The sequence below is a fragment of the Prinia subflava genome (assembly GCF_021018805.1).
Source record: "Prinia subflava isolate CZ2003 ecotype Zambia chromosome W unlocalized genomic scaffold, Cam_Psub_1.2 scaffold_22_NEW, whole genome shotgun sequence".
Taxonomy (NCBI): Eukaryota; Metazoa; Chordata; class Aves; order Passeriformes; family Cisticolidae; genus Prinia; species Prinia subflava.
The window spans coordinates 4,444,123-4,466,203 of record NW_026960606.1 but is presented as its reverse complement, the minus strand read 5'-3'; the positions used below and the strand labels follow the sequence as shown (position 1 = coordinate 4,466,203).

At 48.3% G+C, this 22,081-nt stretch overlaps 2 protein-coding genes across 11 annotated transcripts in view; one reads left to right on the top strand and one right to left on the bottom strand.

Annotated features, from left to right (window-relative positions):
- The first annotated feature begins 2,350 nt into the window (after positions 1 to 2,350).
- On the top strand, positions 2,351 to 11,658 carry LOC134564870 (CD40 ligand-like). Its single transcript, XM_063424140.1, has 6 exons — positions 2,351 to 3,462; positions 5,241 to 5,378; positions 6,591 to 6,633; positions 6,933 to 6,989; positions 7,273 to 7,335; positions 9,718 to 11,658. The coding sequence occupies exons 1-6, from the start codon at positions 3,307 to 3,309 to the stop codon at positions 10,083 to 10,085; spliced, it is 825 nt and encodes a 274-aa protein (XP_063280210.1). The 5' UTR covers positions 2,351 to 3,306; the 3' UTR covers positions 10,086 to 11,658.
- Positions 11,659 to 14,433: 2,775 nt separating this feature from the next.
- The window catches only part of LOC134564917 (rho guanine nucleotide exchange factor 6-like), a 51,315-nt gene continuing 43,667 nt past the window's right edge, over positions 14,434 to 22,081 (bottom strand). For 7 of the 10 annotated variants that reach the window (XM_063424206.1, XM_063424203.1, XM_063424202.1 and 4 more), the window contains 4 exons: positions 20,991 to 21,080; positions 19,302 to 19,401; positions 17,666 to 17,720; positions 14,434 to 16,760 (listed from right to left, as the gene is read on the bottom strand). In XM_063424206.1, the coding sequence (XP_063280276.1) occupies positions 16,623 to 16,760; positions 17,666 to 17,720; positions 19,302 to 19,401; positions 20,991 to 21,080 (383 nt within the window). In that variant the 3' untranslated portion in view covers positions 14,434 to 16,622. Of the gene's footprint in view, positions 16,761 to 17,661; positions 17,721 to 19,003; positions 19,130 to 19,301; positions 19,421 to 19,695; positions 20,501 to 20,990; positions 21,081 to 22,081 lie in introns of those variants that run through there. The other 3 variants (XR_010083708.1, XR_010083709.1, XM_063424205.1) reach the window with 3 other exon arrangements.

Below are 22,081 nucleotides of genomic sequence, written 5' to 3'. Positions count from 1 at the left end.
ATGTTCAGAGAGTTTGGTGGGAGGTGAAAGAAAACCCAGTTGGTTTCTTGGTGATGGACTTGTCACCGGGTGAAGATGTGACTTCATCTTCCCTGGGATTATCCCATGAAAGCAGACTCTTCCTTCTGGTGTTGGGTCCTCTCTTCCTTGCCCATCATCTCTCTGGATCATGCCCTACTTTCGCTAAGACTGTATTCCCTGCTCTGCTATGCTCTCGCATGTTCCTACAGCAGCCAAACAGTCAGGGATATGCATCCCCCCATCCCTACTATCCATGTGAGGTGGCAACAGAGCATGTCCCAAGGGGCCAATGACCCCACATAGGCTGCAGCAGGTTCCTGGGTTACCTGGCTCTGAACAGCAATGGTGCCAGAACGGCTCATTTGGGGTCTGCTTGCCACAGGGCTTGGTCAGCTCCTCCTGTCTGATCCAACACTCCTGGCAGAGCAGCTATGGTGGTCCAGGTTGAGCCAGAGAAGCCTCAGGGCCAGGTGCTGCAGAGTGGATAGCTCCAGAGGGTTGGTCCCCATCAGCTGCAGCAGCAAGGGGCTGGATTGCTGGTGTGGAGCAATGGTTTCCTGAAGAGGAGCTGCTGCTGCTGCTGAACCTCTGCCAGGATCCTCAGTCATATTTTCCACTTGGTTTCTCCTATCAGGGTGCTTCCAAGGAGCAACTCAGTTTCCTGGTTTGCAGCACAAGCTGGCCAACTGGTGATGTTTTGTGCTGGGTACCCTAAACTGGAGCCTTTCCCCATCCTCACCAAACCTGTCAGCCCATCCAAGGCTCCAACCTCCTCATCAAGGTGCATACAATGGGACCAGCAACATGCTTGGGCTTTTCAACATTTCCTACAGGTTCTTCTCATTTCAGTGAAGGAGGTGGCTGTACAGAAATGTCTTTGGAAAGGTTTTGTCCACTGGAGAAAGCCAGGGCTCAAGAATGGCTGTGCAAAAACTCTATGCAACACTCAGCGCTGTGGTTTCACACATTAATGGCTGCCTCTGTCCCAACACATTTGGGAACAGTATTAAGTGATGACTTAACATGTAATTTAGTTTCACATGTAGTGACTTCTTCCAGATGTGTTAAATTTAGAGGAAACTCTAAAGAGCCCTGGAAAATGCTGGTGAGTGTGATGGGGCTAAGACAAAGCATGAGTACTTTGGGGAGCTGGTGTTGCTCCCCACTGTGGCCTCGTGGCCCTCAGCTGTCTGGGGTATTATTGGGAATTTTCAAATGGCTTTCTGCCTGTGGAAAACTTGCCATGGTAGGGACAATATGCAGGAACTTGATGTCAGACCAGATGCATGAGAGGAGGCAGGCTTGGCCTTTCCAAAGATTATGGCAATTTTAAGACAGAAAGAAATTAAATAAGGCACTTGGCAGTGGCCCCAGGCTGTGTGTGGGCTTGGTCCTCTGCACAGCAGAGCTGCAAGCCTGAGGGACCAGGTCCAAAGCTCAGTGATGCTGAGGAGACCGTCTTTGGGGACACAACTAATGTATCCCCAGCACTGTTTGGATCACTGCTGCTACTGGGAGGACACTCCTGAGGAGACTGGAAAGTCCTGGTGAGCTGAGCAGCAAGGCAGCCCTTGGATGGTCAGGGTGTGTGGGCAGCCCTCAGAGTATGGGCACTCAGGGGGAGGGACTCCAGCAGCTACTCTCTCCTCTAGAATGCAAAAAGGGGGCTGACCTTGCAGCTGGCAGCCTCCTCCCAAAGGATGAGCCCTACCCCTCACTGCAGACATGTGACAGTCCTGGCAAGCTAAAGGGTTACATGACTCCAAAGCACCAGCCAGGGCCTCAGCCCCAAGCTGTCCTCTGCCCGTTACTCAATTGCTGCCCACAAAGACCCTGGAGCCATCCCACACTTATGATTAGAATGTTATATTTAGGAGCACAGTGACCTGCTAAGATCAAATCCTGATTCAGTTGCAGAGGTGTTTGTGCTTTGTTATCAGTATTTGCATTTGCAGCTCACAGCACCTTAACCACAGGGCAGGATGCGGGAGAGAAGGCAGATAGCAAAAGCAGATGCTGGACTCCATCCTGCAGTGCTCTAACCAGCCCCAAAAGGCACTGTGTACCCTCCTCTCCTAGGGCTGCTGGCAAGCAGGACCTGTTCATCACCCTCCTGCCTTGGCAGGATCCAACCCTGTATTGGCTGTGTGCACATCTGATAAGAACATCTCCTCTAGCACACCACATTCAAAACAACTCTACATGATGATTGATGAAGCCTTCAAACCAACGCCCAGCCCTCCCCAACACATTCTTGCAACCCTTCTCCTCTGCATCCCAACAAACCCCCAAATTCATTCTCTTTACATGGAGAAAATGAGGTCTGACCCCTGTTGCAAGCAATGAGGACACCCTGGTATTTACTGTATATTATTTCAGCAGTGTTACATGTACTCATGAATGTTGGATTGCTGAAGAGCTGGGGGGTAGGACCTCACCTCCCTGCAGCCAGCTCAAGAGGGGTCAGGGTGTAGAGGGGACATGAGTTTCTCAAAGTTGCATGGCAGTGATGCTAGGAGGTCAAGCTGGCAGGAGTACCTGGCATTCCAAACAGCCCTTTTCATGCCTAGGTACATAGATACAGGTAACAGGGATAAGTAGGGCAGGGTATAAGATGCCTTGTGCCCTTGGGTACAGGGTGAGAACCTAACTAGGGTATCAAGAAAGCTGCTTAAAACTTGTCTCTCCAAACTGATGGCCAAGCACCAAACTCAAAGTCCCACTGTCTGCTGAGGAGCATGAAAGCTGTGCCCACACCAGGGTCATAGTGTCTGTACAGATGAACCTTTCTCCCAGATCATGCAGCCTACCCAGGCAGAGACATCACCCATGGGGATCACAAGGGAAAGCAGAAACCAGCACAACCCACCTGCTTCAACCAAGCATCTTCACTGCAGATTTCATCCTTCTCTTAGAGGAAATGAAAAGCAAAAAGCCATTCTTCCCCTTTTGAGAAACAACCAAATATCTGAGTTCTGATTTCCCATCAGGGAATATTTTAGAGTGATTCAAGGGCAAGTATGAATATACAAAATAAGAACCACTCTGTTTCTGGTAGAACAGTAGGAAAAAGCATGGAAGTGCAACAGAGAAGAAAGTCTAAGCAACCTTTTTGTTGTTGTTGTGGGAGATGGTAGTGAGCAAACCTACCCACTACGAAGAGCTTTTTCCAGGAAGTGTAGGTTGCTGTACCCTGTATCCCCTGAGCAGCAGGTGTTCACACAACAGTTCTCATGCTACTTGCAAGCAGCACATTTGGAGGAGCCCCAGCAACCTGCACAGAGGATGAACAAACCCTATGGCCCTGAGGCACCCCGTCCCATCGGCAGCACATCTCCTGGCATCATGAAATTGTTCATGGGCTTCCTCATTGTATTTATTGTAGTGCAGACCATTGGGACCGTGCTCTTCTGTTTGTATCTTCACATGAAGATGGATAAGGTAAGTGGAGAGAGAAGGTTGTCTCTGTTGGATTGCTGGCATGGTTTGATTTCAGCTCTGGTGAGGTCTGCTCACCAAGGGATGAACACAGTGGAAAATGGTGCTGACCACTGGATGGAGGCAGCAGTATCATTTATCATACCCATGTTCTCATTTCTGCTTTAATTTGCCACAGAGATGTATGCCGGAGAAGAGATCTGTTCCCCTTGCTAACAAAAAGAGAATGGCCAATCGAGAAGAGACATTAAGAGTAAACCTGGCAGCTGATGGCTAGTCTGTGGACAAGAGGGTGTGGTTTAGACATGCAAGTGGCTATTTTAGGCTTGGTGGTGGTTTTTCTGATTTTGTAGCACTTAGCACTGTGACACTGAGAGGATGAAAGGTCCAGAAATGAAATTTTCTTTCAGCGTTTCAGTGATTTTACCAACATCTCCCTTCAGATGCTGTCTTTCAGTTTAGAGAAGACTGGACCTTAGTACTTCCTCAGTTTTTTGAAGGTACATGGTACCAGTGATCCTGTCCCATACTTGGGACAATATTTATCAAAAAATTAGTCTGGAAAGCTGCTTTTGAGGTTGGTATGGCTGCAGATGCACTGCATGATGCCTAAAATCACCAATCTAAAGCTACTTCCCTTCAAGCCAGAAACAACCTCCAGCTAAAGAAATATGTGCCTAAAATCCAGAATGCGTTTTTCTTACCAGATACACTGATACAGTGGATGGTACTGATTTTTACATGTGTCATTTCAACGGAAATTGAAATTTAAGTGAGTTGTTTCTGATCTACAAGGATGGAGAGCAATGTTGAGCTGGGAGGGCTTTAATATCAGAGGGCTGGAAGGGGACTTCACTGCATGGAGGTTGCAGGCTGTCCTGTAGGGGTGTGTAGAGGGTCTCTGGCAGAGGGAAATGTGACTGCAGAGGGACATGGCTGAGGATCAGAGGCAGCTGAAATGCAGTCACAGGTGGCAAGAGGATTTCAGTTGCCTTCAGAGCTTGTGGCAGGGCTTCAAATCTGACCCTCCACATCCTAGTGCTGCCTGTGCTGAGCTCTCTGCCTGGCTGTGTGTCCTCATGTCCAGCTGCACTTTCTCTTTACCATTAAACTGAATGTTAGGTTTTTACAAGGAACAAAAATCCAACAAAGAACCAAACAGGTGTAAATTTAAAAATCAGTATTTGGATGCATTTAATTATTTTCTTATTGGCTTTCTGATTTATTTTTTATCTGAAGATCTTAGCACAATTCAGCCCCAACCCACATGTTGTCTTGTTTTGCTGGCAATGCTTTTAGTCAATAAGCAAGCAGAAAAAACTTAAAGCCCCTCTGTGTGGACAGGGCAGTGAGGGGCTGAGTGAGCATCCCAGCTGCCTGCTGGGGCCATTGGGGAAGGACCTGAAAAGTCCGAGCCCCTGTGCCACCCATTGGGATTTCTGTGTCTTTAGGAAAAGTCAGAGATGGACATTTAAATTAATTATCAAGGTGATCGAAAATAGATCCTGAGCAATCTTCCTCTCGCCTAGAATTGTCAGTCAGGGTGAGCTCCATGGGTTCAATTCCCAGGGGATGAGGGCATAGATGCTGTGCTGGGTATCTGGTGGGAGCTCTTGCTGCCCACAGTTTGTCTGCCCACCTCATCCCAGTGCTGAACATCTGACCCTGAGCTTCCCAGGCTGGATTTATTGCTGGCAGGAATGCAGCATGGCTCTGCTGCCAGCTGTTGCAGGTTTCCTACTAACATCCCATTGACCCTCTCTTCTCTCCCCTGTTGGCAGATGGAAGAGGTGTTGAGCTTAAATGAAGATTACATTTTCCTGAAGAAAGTACAGAAGTGTCAGACAGAAGAAGGTCAGAAGTTGACATTATTGGACTGTGAAAAGATTATAAAGGGCTTCCAGAACATCCAGTGCAAGGTACATGCTGTTGAGTGGATAAAGATCCCACTGAAGGGGGAGAGGGGCTCCCACTCACGCACAGCTTCACCTCAAGCTTTTTTTTCTAACCATGGGTGCCCTTTACTTTAGTGCTGTGTAGCATATGCCCTTTTATATTGTATTCTTTTTATACTATATTGATACCATTGAAAAATCTCATTGATTTTTTTCCTAAAATGCTCTTGATCAGAGCACATCCAGCTGCAACATGCCATGGTATGTTTGGGGCTTGTGGTGGGCGGGATGGAACTGCAGCCCCCTTGACTCTGCTCCCTGATTCCAGTCTGAAAATAATAGATTTTCTGCTGTCTGGCACCTTGCTCCAGTCCTGTGCTGGGTGGCTGTGAGGATGCTCATGGCCACCTGCCACTGGGAACACTTTTCCACCCACTTTGCCCAGGTGTCAATGACAGTGCAAGGCTTGGGCCAAGAAACAGAGCTCCTGCTAACCAGTGAGGAGGAGCATAAGGGTGCTATGAAAATTGCCACCCCATGGACTCAGGGATGGCATCTCTAGTTGGAGCAGTAGCTCCTCACATTTGGATGCAGAAGAGTCAATTTGCATTGCAACATCCTCCTGGAGTGGCTGAGGGATGCCCAGCCAGGGATGAGGTGCTCTCATCCTGCTCAGCCCTGAATTCACTGCTTAGGAGTGGCTGTGCTGGCCAGAGTAGACAGGAGAGGAACATTTCTTCCTCATTGTCACTGCCTGATGACAACAAATGCCTCAGCTAAACCTGCCTCAGTTAAACCTTCAGGTTTGCAACAGTACCCAACAGACCACCAAAAGTTATGTCTGAGGTAGGCTGTATTCAGCAGTCTTGAAAACCCCAACTGCAGGGCAGGGATGTGCATTCGCAGCACTTGCAGCATGGATCTCTCACATGAAAAGGAGATTTTTCTTGTTTGTTTATCTTATTGTTTTCAATAAACTTTACCCATCATTTTAATGGAATAAAACCTAAGACCATAAACCCTACAAACTCCCTGCTGCAAACAGTCCATGGTCATGTGTAAAGCTGGGGAAGGTACAAGAGGGGCTCTCTGGTTTCAGGTATCCTCTGTCAAGAGCTGACAGGGCTGTTGGAGACAAATATCACTAACTCCAGCAGTGACCAGAGCATCTTTTATATAGAAGCTTTCAAAATACTTGATTTTGAAAAAAAACATATATTTTTGCTGTTGTAACAGGACAGACTCCTCAAGGAGCAGCCCAAGTTTGAAATGCAGAGAGGTGAGTTTCATGGTGTAACCCGTGCACTCATGGCTGCTGGGGCAGGAGGAGTTTGTTGGCCTGGGAAGGGGCTCCCTTCAACAGCCCAGGAGTTTCTCAGGGCATGGTGTGGAGGCAGGGGATGGGTTGGGGTTTGGAGCATCCCCATGCAGGTAGGACTGAGCTCGGTGTGAGCTGGCAGAGGGGAACACTGGGCATGGCTGTCTCCCCAGGGCAGGCGGTTCTGGGTGCCAGAGTAGACAGTCTGAAGTTGTTGAAATTGAACCCAAAATTAAGTCTGTGGCTTTTTTACATTGCAGGTCCCGAGTACCGTGAGCATCCCCATTTGACGCACAAGAATGAGACATCTGTGGCAGGTGAGGTGTGGGCACATTCAGGTCCTGTTCCAATGGCAGGCAAGGTGGCACCATCTCCTCCACAGGCTTTATCCATCAGAGGCTTCACCTCAGAGGCACCTGCAGGTCTTTGCTGAGCGGAGGCCACATCTTGCCTCACTCAGGGTTGGGGATGGAATCTGGAGATGATGTCTTGGCCTGTAGATAAACATTAAGGATGGGAGGTGCTGCAGTCCCTGCAGAGGAGCACTATGGAAACAGTGGGTGCTAAGACATCAATAACACTGGCCTTTCTAAATTGCAGCAGAGAAGAGGGAGCCAATTGCAGTTCACCTGGCAGGTCAGCAGAGCAACAAGGCAGGCTCAGGTAAGACAGACTCACTCGGTCCTACCTCGACCAGGGAGCCAGAGGGACACAGCAGTGTGCATTTTAAGTCCTGCTCTGTGGCTCTCTAAGGGCAGGGACAGGGACAGAACAAGTCCAGCATGAAAGTGTGTCCCCAAAACACAGCAAACCTCCCAGTGGTCACATCACCACATGCACCTGCGCCACGTGGGGTTTGCACATCCCAACTGTCCTCAGTAACCCTGTGTGTGCCTTCCTAGAAATGCACCACAAGGGCTTAATCGTTCCAGGGTTTTTTATGAGTGGAAAACTTTTTATCTTTGTATTTAGGGAAAACAACTTCCCACTTTTCTTTTGTTCTTAAAATGGAACTTTTTGCTCTCCTGGCCATCTCTTGCTGGGGTGGCTGCTGCAGGAGGGCTCTGCTCACATTTGCATCTGCTGATTTAATCCTCTTCTCACCCATAGTAGTCCTGGTAGCAATATGGGCTGGCTGAGGACTTTACAGTTTCAACATAGGGCTCCAAATTGATTTAGTCAAGTTTTAATTATTCACAGCCATGGCCACATTAGGTTTGAGAGATATATCTGAGTCCTTTTGCATTTCTGCATCCCACTGTATTGACCATGGCTGCTCTCGCTGCTCTGTCCCCCGGTGTAGCCTTAGCTGAGAGACTTCCCACAACAGCAAGGATTACCAAAGTGAATATGAGCTTGCAAGGTCAGTCACTCCATCTGGCAAGAATTTCACAATCTGAGCACTTCTGAATTAATTCTGGAGTAACTGACAGTAATCGGCAACTGCTCTTTCCATCTCTGATGCAGCATTTCACCCAGAGCTCAGTCTACCTGTGGAAAGCTTAGTGTTAGATAAGATCAAAGAAGTGAGAAACTCGCTGTATTTTAAAACTCTGCTCAGGCACTTGTTGAGCCTATAAAGCAGGGTCCAGAGAGCAGCAGTTGCCTGGAGCTCAACTCTGTGTGGGGAAACATCCCTGTGGGATGCTTGGTCAGGGCCCATGGGCTGCATGGCTCCCCCAGGACTACCCATGGCACACTGTCTCTGGGCTGGAACAGTTGAACCCATTATTCCCCTTGGAGCTGAGTTGTTCCTCCTGGCTGCTCTTCTAGGTGTCTCTGTAGGTTGGGGAAGGCAGAGGTCCAAAATCTAGAGGTCATAGCTGAGCTCAGCCCCTACAGCCGTGGCTTCCAGGTCTCTGTATAGGCTTATCTGCACCAACTACATGAGCTATTCTGATGGCACCAAAAGTGTCCCAAAATCCTTGGCAGCACCTGATCTGCATGGGCCATGGTCCTGGCAATGGGAAGCAGCTCTCACTGTGCTAAGCCCTTGCAGCTCTGCACTCAGTCAGGGATAGCAACTGTGCAATGTTAATTTTTCTTCCTTGATAAAGTCTCACCCTCTCCAGAGGCTGAGAGGATGAAGGACTCTGGAGAATAGGCAGCCCCCAACTGGAAAAAACTGGGATGGGAGGCTCTGAAGAGCAGAGTTGCAGCATATTTTGGTAGTTCTCTGAGGGCTTGGAGGATGTCCCACTAAAGTCCATGGAGGCAGCAAATGGAAGTGACACAGTGTTTGGTCTGTTGTGGTAAACACAGGCAATCCTCCTCCTTAAGCATTTCCACTTGGCTGGATCAAAGAAGCTAAATGTTCCTCCACTCACATATCAAGTCAAGGCTGACAAAGCCAGAGATCAGCAACATGGGTTCAACCTGCTCTAGCCTTGGGGAAGGGTCCCTGTTCCCCTGGGCTGGGGATGGTGTCCTGGGCTGGGTACCCCACTAACTGCACCCCACAGACAGGCAGAGACTTTGAGGCCAGATGTCTGTGGGTGTCTGTGGAATTGCATTTTATTGAAATGGTATGTTCTGGCTCACCCCTTGAAGTGTATGGTTTATCCCAAGTCTGTAACTTCCCCTGCAGTATCATTTACCTGTAACCTCATTGGCCTGAAGATCTGACCACACCCACTTTGAATCTGCCTGTTAAGAGTGCAGGGCGAAGCGGGCTTTCTCTCTTTGTCCTGGAGGCCTCTGGAGGCTCCGCTCCTCTCCCCTTCCCTCTCCCCTTCCCTCTCCCCTTCCCTCTCCCCTTCCCTCTCCCCTTCCCTCTCCCTCTCCTTCCCCCTCTCCCTCAGTAACCATGTTGCCTTCCTGTGGTCGAACTCCAAATAAATCATCTCATCAGCACCTCACCAGCCGTCTAGAGTCTCTTTGCCTGCCTGCATGCAAATACCAACGAACCTAGGACCTGGGGCGCTCCTGGGGAACCCTCCCTGGGGACCCCCCCTAAATCTAAACTACAACAGGTGTCCCCCAAATCAGCCTGCCAAACTGGAAGTCTCCTTCTCTGAGCTCACCTGCCATTCTCTCTCCCTACAGTGCTGGAGTGGAAGGAGACCATGTATGGCCCCACAAACAGCTTGATATCCAACAAGGAGGGGAAACTGAAGGTGGAGGAAGCAGGGCTCTACTACATCTACTCCCAAGTCAGCTTCTGCACCAGGAAAGTGTCTTTGGCACCCTTCACCCTCTATATTTATTTGCATATCCCCAAGGAAGAGGACCGGCTCTTGCTGAAAGGACTAAAGACACAGAGCACCTTGAAGACCCTCTGTGAACTCCAGTCCATCCGTGTGGGAGGTGTCTTCAACCTCCAGGAAGATGACATGGTCTTTGTCAATGTGACAGACTCCACAAAAGTGAAGTATAGCCATGGCAACACCTACTTTGGCATCTTCAAGCTGTAGTGAGAAGAGAGCTGTCCTGAGCTGGAAATCCAGCCCAACTTTGTTGAGCAAAGTGCCTTTCCCTTTTTCCCTTATTTATGTTCCTCTGCCTCTCTGTTTTTCTTGTTTCTTAATTTGTATATTTGTTATTTATTAATGAGGTCAAAGGGGCCCTGAGAACACAAATGGAACAAAGTTTGAAGCTGTTATTGTTTGCTCTCAGATTTTTTCTTTTGCAGCCAGTGATTTGGTACACACTGGTGTTGTGTGTCTAGGTCCACCACACCCCACATTACTGGCAGGATCAATGTCCTTGTTATGTCACAAGAGCTTTGTTTACCAAACTCTACCATCAATGTTTCTTTCCTAGGAATGTAGGATGGCTCAAGGCACTTCAGCCAAGCTGGGTTCATACATATCTCCAGAATCAATCTGCTTACAAACATCAATGGAAAAACATAAAAAGGCTTAGGAACATCTCCTCTAAAGGAATCAGTAAGCCCATCACTGTCTTTATATGGTAGCTGCTGGTAAGGCAATGTTGCCACCCCAACTGTCTGCTGTATCTGGAGAACCCCCTTTTTTCCATTCATGCCTGTCAGTGAAAATCAACCAACTTCCTGAGTGCTATTGCCTTGGCTGGGTTCATACTTGGTAACAATCTCTCTGCACCAGAAGAGTAAGTGGTGGCTGAGGGAGGACTGCAGATTTCAAGACAGAGAGAAGGTAGGGCACTAGTGGTGGTCTGCTCTTGGTGACTTGAATCTAGTCACCAGACCGTCCTCGTGCCTCTGCAGGCAGAGGAACCTTTGCCTGTGGACAGTTTCATGCCCCTATGGAAGGGGCATTGGGCACCACCATGAAAATTGGAGCTGCATCTTATCCTGAGACCCCTCCTACACAAGAAGGAGGACCAGGAAAGCACAGGGGTGGCAGGACCATCTGCTTCTTCCCTCCAAGGTACATGTGCAGAGCATCTTCTGGCTCTCCTCAGTGAGGATGTGTCCACAGTGGCACTTTTCCTGGAGCTCCAGGAGAGCAGGACTGTGCAGGTGGGCAGGATCCCTCTTGGGCAGGGGGTACCTGGGTGACACAGCACACTAGCGTCTTCACAACCCTATTCTCCGGCTTGGTCTGCAGGGAAGGTGATGAGGGCACAAGGACATTGATGCAGCATTTTAAAAAACATTTGAAGATGACATGTGACAAGCCTGGGGTTTTTGATTATACAGGTCACACTTAGAGTGTAAAAGTTTGGAAATAATCCTGGATGCCAACAGGTTTACAACTGGAAGAGCTTCCAGATTTGGGCAGTCTTTAGGCTTTGTTGTGCTGGAGGCTGCAGGTCTAGTCCTAACGGTACCCAAATGCCACCACTGGTGGGGCATTCTTTGCACAGCTCATTGCAGAGCTGGGTGCCCAGCACAGCCCCCTCCAAAGTCAATAGAGCTCAGGGACTGTCTCGTTTCACTATAATTTAGTAAGTATTTTTGGCCATTCTCCAAGACTCCCTAACTTTTTTAGGGGATGGACCACTCTTGTCTGACATCTTGTATAAAGACTATTTATTTAAGTAAACCCATCTTATATTTGTAACCAGAGAGACTGAGTGCCAGAGGACTGTGCATGGCTGTAGCTGTGTTTTGCAGCATAATTCAGTATTCATGGTTCCCCCTTCCACAGTGTGGGGTTTCTTCCACTGATCTCCCCACAATTAATACAATTTATGAATTAAGACATAGGTGGCTCTGTATGTTTTGAACATCGCTCACCCTTCCCAGCCCCAGGCTGAGATTTCACAGGGTCCTGCTTGGGGTCTGGGGACCAAGACGACAGTGGGGTGGCACTGGGGGTCACACTGCGAACAACTAGTCCCAGAAGACTCCAGGGGCAGCCATTCCACCATGCTCCTTGAGGCATGTTGAGGTGCCAGGGCCAGGCAGCACTAGGGACATTTTGGCAAGAGAAGGAAACAGAGAGCCCCTGTCCTGGGAGGGCAGTGAGACACCAAGGCTGAAGCCCCCAGCACAGCTGTGAAACAGAGGGGTGAGGACTAGTTTTAATGGGATTTAGGACACCTGACTGAAAGAGGATTATTCCTGCTTGTCCTAAGGTCATGCAGCCTGCAGGGATGTCTCTGCTTTGGAGCAGAGGGATGGATGCTGCACATGCTACGTGTGGGTCTGGGCAGCTGTTGCCTCCCAGGGTGCCCCGTGGTGGTGTGGGTCTGACCACATCCCTGCTGCTGCTGAAACGCAGCCAGCCCTGTGGGCCAGGCTCCTGGAAGCAGTGCTGGGCTGCCTGAAGAACCACAAACCTCCACAGGGGAGGTGGAGCTGCTTGATCATGGTGGGAGTGTGGGTGGAAGCTACAGGAGAAACCAAAGATGGTGCAAACTGGCATGGCCTGAGACAGAGGGAGAAGCTTGGAGCAAGTGGATGGGGAGGAGAGAGCTGTGAGGAGTGTGTGGGTGGCCAAAAACCTCCAGGAGTGGAAAACCTGCTCATCATAGGCAAGGAGAAACTGTGATCAGTGCACACTTTGAAGCCTCCTGCAGCCCCCAGCCTCAGTGGCCAGGAGCACTTGCCAGAGACCTTGGGCTGTGCTGTGATCCCCAGTCCAAATGACTGAGCAGGGATCCAGGAGCTGCAAATTGCATGGTTGAGGAAAACAATTAGAGAGGGGAGAAAAACAGTCATTAAACAAGTCCATAAACTCTGCAGCAAGGGCAGCAGATGCCAGCTGTCACCTCCCCTGCCTGTGGGCTGCCTGACCAACCCCAGCCCCTGCCCACACAGCTGTCTTTTATCAGGGCTTTTGTTTCTGTCCTCTGTTTCTTGACTTGCTGTGGATGCTGACAGCCAGGTCAGAGAGAGAGATTTTTAAGTATCAGGCAGCAGCAGAGTCTGTGGGAAAGCAAGTCACATAACTTTCTCACACTGGCCTGAGAAACTGTGAGAAGGAATTAAAACAATCTTTGCAGCTTGTGTTTTGAACTTGCTGTTTACAAAGAGGTGTTATTTCTAATTAGCCAATAATGGTGAGGTGTTGTTTTGAGGACAAATCATGTCCTGCTCTCTCAGAACCATCTATAAAAGGATGTGATGTCTAAATAAATGAGGTTTTTGCCTTCTGAGAAGACCTAGAGTCTTGTGTCGTTATTAAGCCGTCCATAATACGATAGCAACAACTTGCCAAAAATAGCCTGTGGGATTCAGATGTGAGGTAGCATGTGAGAGGAGACGAGATGCAATTGCTGCCATCCAGCTGTCCTTCTCCCCCAGCCCTGCCTGTTGCCGTAGCTGGCAGTTTCTTCTCCCCATGGAAAGTTTAAATATCGTCAATACATTGATTTTTTTCCTTGATGTGAGGCCTCTATGTCAGTCCTCAGGCTGTGGATTTTACTGTTTCCAAACTGATTTTTGTTCTTTCTGAGTTAAGAAGGGCTTGAGAGGGTGATGAGTTTGCAGGGCACATCAGCAGGACTGGCACAGGGGATGATGGATGAGCAGTTGTAGGAACAAGCAAGAGAATGGTTATCTGCTGGGAGAAGTGTTTGCATGGTTCAGTACACACTGAACTCACTAAAAAATATATATTTATATATATATTTTATATATGTATACACCAGGTTGCTCTAAGCCCCATCCAACCTGGCCTGGAACCCTTCCAGTGATGGGGCAGCCACAGCTTCTCTGGGCAACCTGTGCCAGGGCCTCACCACCCTCTGGCAGTTTTGGACTTCAGTGTTTTTCCATGATGCACCCAAGGCTAGTGTTTCTTTTTTCCCTTTGTTCTTTTTCTTACTCTGAGTGCTGTGTTTGGGGAAGGAGATCAGGGTCCAGCCCTCCTGCCCTTGATCCTCCACTTCTGCTGTGGGCTGAGACCGCAGACCATGGCACATCTCTACCAAAGAGTTAAAACCCCCAGCCTGCAGGAGATGTCTTGTCCAAGTGGTGGTAGACCAAAGGAAATCCTGTCACCACACCTAATTGCCAGAAAAAAACACACACTAACTAAAAAAAATAAAATTTCAAACAGGCAGGAAGTCACATCTACAGCAACTGCCTGGTGCAGCAGAGCAGTCTGTTCTCTATAAAGCATCCTTGTGAACAAAGTGCACGTGGGGCTTGAGGGATGGAAATACATTTCCTGCCCTGGGACCAGGTGCCCTTGGCCTGCTGCGGGTCTGGGTGATGGTGGGAGCAACAGTCCAAGTGCCAGCATCACCTTTCACACCAGTGTTCGCACCAGTAAATCAGAGGTGTGACGCTGCCATGGCATTTTGAGGAAATCAGTGATGCCCACAGCAAGCTCTGGCTTTGCTTTCATGGAGGAAACACAGGAAGCAGCTCCAAGGGCTAAGAAGCGACTTTTATCCTTCTTTATTTGTTGAAAATGTCAATTAAAAACCTGTTCAAAATAAAAACATGTTAGAAAAGTTGAACTTGCATAAGTAGTTTACAATAAATAAACCTACATGACAAAGATACACTGGAAGGCAGCTGACACAACATCCATCTAAAGGCAGACTCACTGGAACCCATTTACAAAGCACTGTAAACAAAGTAAATATGGAAACATTGCTGTCCGTGGAAACATTGCTGTCCATCTGGCATGGCTTCTTTTCCTTTTTATTTTATTTTCTTGTCTTTTATTGGCTTCTAGCTCTTGACAAACGCTTGATCCAAAAAGTCCCAGTGTGCCCTCCATCACATTACATCTCACAAGCATGCATATGTACAGAGAACAGGTTTCAACTGAGCCTGGGGGCAGCGAGGACACATTTCCACCCTCTCCCTGGAGTGCCAGTGGCCCTTGGTTTGTTCTGCACATCAGCAGCCTAGTCCCCAGCCCAGCTTGAGGCAGGCAGCAGGGCCAGGCAGTACCGAGGTGTCTGGGCATGGCCTCCCCGAGCAGCAGTAAATGCAGCAAAACTCCTGCTCCTGGAAAACAATTCACAAGCACAGCAGGGCTTGACTGCTGACCAAACCACTCAACTGTGTGCCCAGGGAGGGATGTGGGGAGCTGCCATCTGTCTGGGATGCTCTGGGGATGGCAAATGTAGCCAGACCTCTCTTTTGCCCTAGAAATATCTTGAAGAGAGTTTCTTATTACACTCCTTGAGATGTTTAGTAGTTTCCATCTCCCAAAACACCATTTGCAATGTCCTGGCTAAATCTTAATGGCAAGGAGGGAGTTGTAATTATTGCCTCTGTTACGTCCTTCACAACCAACATAATGGTGTGACTGTAATGAGCTGTAGTGCCTCTGCACACCCTTGGGACCATGCTGCCCTGTGAGATAAATAAGATATTAACAGAAGGTTCTTTATAATGCTGTGAAGGAAGGAAGGAAGGAAGGAAAACATCAGTTCTAAACTAGGGTATAACACCAAATAAGATAAGAGCTGATACGTATGCATGTTGCCTGTGTGCTGTGTTTGAGCTGTGCAAGGATCTGAGGGTGTTGCACATCCTTGCTCCAGGAGCATTCCAGCTCTTGTCAAAGCATAAATACCCTCCCTATCTCAAGAGAAAGTTCCTTTTCCCTAGCAGAAAGTCCCTGTGGGGTGGTGTGGGGAGAAGTGGCCACTGGCTACATTCCCAACCTTTGGGAAGGAGCGATGGAGAGCATAAAGTGGGCAGAAGGGAGCAGGGTACCAGCACATTTGGGGTTGTTTTTTGTTGTCAAGCGGTGTTTACATTTCATATGGAGAAAAGCATGTCCTTCAAGAGGAAGCACAGCAAAATTATAATCTCCTAGGATACCTGGACACTCAACGTGAAAACAAAGCAGGGGGTAGGAATTCTACATCACGCATAAGAAAAGGGACAGCGGGCAGAACAGCAGTTACCTGTTGTGCTAATCACGAGCTATAAGGAGGCAGCACTGTGCAAAATACCTTCCTATGTGCTCTGACAGGTGCTCCAGATCTGGCTTCCCCAAGGAGTTCAAGCATCTTCATGTTAATTGCACATTTTAATCAGTATCAAGGCCACACAGGAACCACAGTATTGCTGGGTTCTAGTTTGCTACAGTCAACTAATGGGGAAAAAGAAGATGGATGGGAAAAGCTTCCCCAGTTGTGATTATCTGAAAAGAAGGGCATGGTGCTTTTTTAGTTTCTGCTCAATGCCACCTCAGTAATGTTTTCATTCAATAAATAGGTACTGGTGCTTTTGGAAAGAATGAAAGCATTACAAAGTGCTTAAGCTTCTTCTAGGAAACTGCTTCCCAAGCCTTTGTGAGCAACAATCAGTAGCAGAGTTTGTCTTTGCTCCCAGTAGCAGGTACAATGAGGTATTAGTTGCTGCAGATGAATTGTGAATCATGGACCGCTTGCTTACTGGTTCAGTTGTGATTGATTGTTTCTGCTTTATCTCCTTACTGAATGGAAGGAAAACTATTTTTTTCTCTATGACTTTTTTTTTTTTTTTTGGTAACAAAATACCCCAAACCAACAAAATAAGGAGCAAGAAGAGGCAAAGGATCTAGTTACACTTTCCAAAAATACACCTGAGGTCACACACCACTGCCAGCAGCTTCTCCATGAATTCAGGAGATCAGAGATGACTTGTGCCCCATATCCTCTCTGCCACACTCATCTGTTTGCTTCAGCAGCCTTCTCACCAGCTTCTCAAAGTCCTTCCTGGATTTAAGCTCTTCCAAACACTGTTTCATCCTTTTATTTTCCTGGAAGGTGAAAAACGAAGGAATAAAGATGCAGTTAATGCCCACATACTTTATGCAATGAGGTACTTCCATGCATCTGCTGCCTGATGCCTCAGAGGTGATGAAATAACATTTGATAGGAGTTTGTGAGGATGAAGAACATAAGTGGATCAAACCACAAGTAACCCAAACAGATCCTTACTACCTCACAGACCTGCACAGAAGTTCCCTGACTTTGGACAGGCAGAAGCATCCTCCTGGAAACCTAATTTTAGCTTGAGTTGAAGAACCCTTTTCTCCTCTGATGGTTTCTCCCAACTCCAGACTTGGGACTGGAGGGAAATTTCCTCTGAGTCTATAAGAACTGGTGTCCACCAGACCTCTATAAAATGAACAGTCAAGCTGAAAGAGCTTTTGGAATAGGGAGAAAGTTTCATGTTACCACAAAGACCAAGTACTCCTTCCCTCTTGCTTTCTCTGGCACTCAAGCATGAAGGATGAGAGGAAGTGGTCTCCAGCTGCACCAGGGAAGGTTTATGTTGGATATTAGGAAAAGTTTCTTCATGGAAAGGGCTGTCAAACACTGGAACAGTCTGCCCAGGGAAGCAGTGGAGTCACCATTCCTGGGAGTGTTCACAGAATGTGTGGGTATGGCACTTCAGGTCATGATTTAATGGTGAACATAGTGGTGGTGCTGGGTTTATGGTTGGACTCCATCATCTCAGAGGTCTTTTCCAGCCTTAAACATTCTATGATTCTGTGATTCAGGGAGGTAAAACAGAAGAAAACTAATGCTCATTCAGTAATTTGCAGAATTGGACCAAGATCAGCAAGACTTTTCCTGGCACCAACCAGCTGAAGATGACCCAGCACAGATTGGTTGGCTTTCACTCAACTCCCAGCACAAGCAATCCCACCCAAATTACCTGCTTCAGCTCTTTGACTTCATCTTTCAGTGCATAAACTGTGTCAACAAGGCTTCTGAAAAAAGAAATTAAAGATAAAAGAAATTAGAGTTGGTGTGCAGGAAAACAGTGACAGCATGGGAGGTGCTGACAGAAAAGCTGCATCCAGATTCTGCTTCCCAAGCATCAGGCCTGTGAGGGGACTCTGGAAACACAGCTCAGAAGCATTCATAGGCCACTAGTCCAAAACTCAGGGCTCTTTTCTCAAACCTCAATGCCTTGTTCTGCTTTGAGTTAGCAAAGGTCTGTGGCTTTGGCTTCCTTGTTTATGCTATGGTAATAAATAACAATGACTTTAAAGGTGGAAATGCCTGAGCATCTTTTGTAAAGCAGCCTTGATTCTTTGAGGTTGTGCTGCAAAAGATCAAACGTGAAAGGAACACACTGACTGGGTTGGAAAGGGAAAGGCTCAACACAGTCACCCAGATGCAGAAGTTACAGAACAGGCTGGGAGCACTCACAGGCAGGTGCCAGACAGGCTCCCGAGGGGCAGCAACAGCCCAGTATATCAGTAGTTAAAAAATAAGAGCCACTTGTTTGGCTCTGTCCTTGCTGACCCCATTATCCTACATCTGGATAAGCCATAAACTGGGGATCCAGACTTCCAGAGGGATACAGCCACATTAGGGCAGCTGGGAAGGGGTCTCTGTCCTTAAAAAAGACAAAATGGCAGTTGAAATTGTCTGGTGGGTCTTTGCCAAAACTAAGGCAGCAGTCAATGACACCAGGCCTGCTCCTCTGTGGAGACACAGAAGGAGAGGGCATTGGTTTTTAATGCCCGTCCAAAAAGTGACACAGGGATCTGTGGAATTGCATTTTATGGAAATGGTTTGCTCTGGCTCACCCCTGGAAAGTGTATGGTTTATCCCAAGTCTGTAACCTCCCTGCAGTATTGGGTATCTGTAACTCTATTGGCTAAAGAATCTTACCGCGCCTACTCTGAACCTCCCTGTTAAGAGTGCAAACGGAGAGGGCTCGCCCTCTTTGCCCCTCTTTGCCCAGGAGGTCTCTGGAGGCTCCCCTTCCCTCTCTCCCCTTCCCTTCCCTTCCCTTCCCTTCCCTTCCCTTCCCTTCCCTTCCCTTCCCTTCCCTTCCCTTCCCTTCCCTTCCCTTCCCTTCCCTTCCCTTCCCTTCCCTTCCCTTCCCTTCCCTTCCCTTCCCTTCCCTTCCCTTCCCTTCCCTTCCCTTCCCTTCCCTTCCCTTCCCCCTCTCCCTCAGTGACCATGCTGCCTTCCCGGGGTAAGACTCCAAATAAACCCTCATCTCATCAGCCCCTCACCAGCCGTCTAGTCACTTTACCTGCCAGCATGCGAACACCCACGACCCTAGAGCCCGGGGGGCTCCCAGGGAACCTTCCCCGGGGACCCCCCAAAATCTAAATCACAGCAAATGATGCACCAACGTGGGGCAAGACCACCAATGACCCTGCAACAGATGGACCACGGTAACACCGCTTCAGTGCCGTCTCCGGCGGACCGGCCGTCCTGAGCCGCCGCAGCCCAGGGCGGCTCCTCCCCCACCGCGCAGAGACCCCGCGAGCCACCACGCCGCCGTCCCACCACCGCCGACCAGCGTGGCGCGGGCCAGCTGCACTTACTTTTCCTCCGTGACTGTCTGGCCATTGCTTCGTGTTTCCTCTATGATGATTTTCTCTTCCTCAGGAAGAAGGACTTGGGAGATGGAGTCTTTACGGGAGCCTGTGTACAAGAATTATTCCTGAGGGAGAAAAAGGGGTATGGAGTCCCTGCAACCCCTTGACTCAATACCCAGGGTTTGGCCTTGACAGGACAGACTTTAAATCTCCGCCCAGCCTGAGAGAGAGAACTCCCCAATGGTGCTCTGTACATGATGGTTTGCCCTGGCTTCCCTTTCCTCCTAATGCCCCTGGCCCTTTGGTTTCTCCTTTCCCCTGTGTCTCCATTGGTGGTGGCATCCCAATGACCGGCCCTGTTTTCCCTACAGGTCACTGACCTTACCTGCCCTTTGTACTGCCCCCATGCCTCAAGGTCATTGGCTGCTGAAGCTCATACTTAAACCCAAGCTGGGACATGCTCAGTCCTCTTTGTCCTGGATCTTCCTTTGGCCCCTGGAAATAAACCTGGCTGGAACTGATCTAGTACTAAGGCCTTCTTGCCTCTTCTTGCTGAGCTAGCCACGTGGTGTGTGTGGATGTGTGAGCTTGACTGCTTTCCCTGAGTCTCCCCAAGTGGCTTTTCCACAGGAGATACTTATTGGGGTCTAGGCTTCAGTTCCACTCCTAAAGAACACAACGCAATAAAGGGGTAATCTTCCCTGGTGCCCATGCTACATCAGAGACAGAAGCTCTCATTCTTCCTGCTCCACCATCAGCCTGGGGCAGGCTGGAGATGTCAGCTACATCCCACTAACCCAGAGCTACAGTAGCAAGTGGAAAATTTTCAAGAGTACTCATTGCATCTAAAGTTACATCATGACTTATAAATGAGACCATTTGACTAGGGTCAAGAGCTCCCCAAAGAACCATGGGCTCCCTTTTTTCTGTGTACCATTATTTGACAGTTCAGTGATTCAATTAGCTGACATCTCACTAGCAATGATAAACAGTTATATTTCCAGAGCTGAAGATGTTAGATGTCACAGTGGACACGGGAAGAACCACACGAGGACACGCTGGTGAGCGAAGCAGGAAAAAGGGGCGAGTTTATTTACAAAACCTAGTTTTATACATTTCCCATGGTGCCCGTGGATTGGAGGATGGAATTCCACCTCTCAATCCACGTTGGTCGAGCTAACTGTCAATTACATTTCTCCTCCTACCTAGAAATATGTAAACAATAAAAGACAGTTAGCAAAACATGGCTAGTGTTTATAGTAGAAAATGTGATAAGGTGAAATTTCTGACTCCAATATGAAGAATATAACAGAAGGCTTAAAAAAGTCTTCAAAACCAGGGTGACAGTTAGATAGGTTCTTATGAAGCAGGTTGTTCTTAAACATGCAGCTGATTGAGAGATAATATTCATGCTTCCTTTCCAAAGCTATAAGCAACCTGAGATTATCATCAGGTAATCACTAGTGAAATAGCAGTGTCTCATCTGCCCTCCTGCCTGCTTCATTCTCTGTGCTTAGAAGAAAAACAATGGCAGCTAAGCCACTAGGTAGATAAAGCTTCCTTATCTCAAAGATTGAACACTACAGTTTCCTAGCATGAGTCTCATTGCTGTATGATGCAACATCTGTTTTTTCCCAAAGGAGTTATCAGTGTCGTGGGCAGAGTAGTAGCTAAATAATGTGGTTGTGTGCCTACCTGAGCTGAGAGCTTGCTGGAAGCCTGCCCCAGTACAGTATGCCTCAATCACCTTCAGGATCTGAGCATCCTCCTCCAGTGCAGCAGTACCTGTAAAACATTGCAAACAACAGCAGGCACAAAAAGCAAGGTACTCTGGCCTTGTCTCTCACAGTCTTTGTCCCCAAGTCCCTTAAGAGATCATGCTGTTTCTTTGGCTGACTGTCTCTGGGACTTTGGCCAACCTGTTTTGAGGTCCTTTAAATTTTCTGGCCTTTGTGGCATCAAGCACCATGACCAAATGGTGTGAAAACTCATCTCTAGTTGCTCATCTTGGCAAAACTCAGGGGGTGATGGCCTACTTTGGGTGCAGGCAGCACCGGGAGATGGGCAGGCAAAGCAGCCCTAGCGTGGGAGGTCTGGTACAGCAGTACCAGAGCAGGACTTGGAAACATGAAGTGTCAATTTCTAGCCTCCGCTCAGTGCCATCTTCTCAAGGGAGAGAGCTAATTGTGGAGCTGTGCATGGCAGTTTGACCATGGCTGGGTGACCATGGCCTTTCTTATAAAGCCCCCAAGGTGTGCCCCAAGTGGGCTTTAGGGAACTCTCAAGATACCCCTCTTTGCAGGTGAACACCCCTCTCAGGATGGGGACCTTTTAGTTTCCTCATTCCCCATGGACACTGTTCAAGGACCTGCTGGGATGGCCAGGTAAGGGTTTGTCCCAGCTGTCAAACCTATTTTGGTTACTCTTGATGTGCAGTTTAATGCAGCATTTAACTACTTGGAAGTAGTTCCTTGGCTTCATATCCAGAATAAGACCACCCATAACCCAGGACCTTGTGCTAGCCATCACGAGGAAGATGGTGGCATGTCTGGCAGTCATAACTAGGAGGGGAGGAGGGATCTGTCAATGGCTGAGGACCAGTGCACTTCCAGAAGTCTCCTGTGCTCAGGAGCACATAGGCTCACAGTGAGAGCATCCTGTCACATCCTGCACTGCAAGAAAGGGTGTTTTCAAAGTCCCGTGGAGATCACTGAAAACACAGGAATCTCCAGAAATAAAAGTAAAATAGAATCACAGAATAGTTGGGGTTAAAGATCATCTAGTCC

Excerpts from the sequence above, each read along its gene's own strand:
- LOC134564870 (XM_063424140.1), top strand. The coding sequence starts at position 3,307 with ATGAACAAACCCTATGGCCCTGAGGCACCCCGTCCCATCGGCAGCACA. Across the intron at positions 3,463-5,240 it reads TTCACATGAAGATGGATAAG|ATGGAAGAGGTGTTGAGCTT; the intron begins GTAAGTGGAGAG and ends CCCTGTTGGCAG. Across the intron at positions 7,336-9,717 it reads GAGCAACAAGGCAGGCTCAG|TGCTGGAGTGGAAGGAGACC; the intron begins GTAAGACAGACT and ends CTCTCCCTACAG.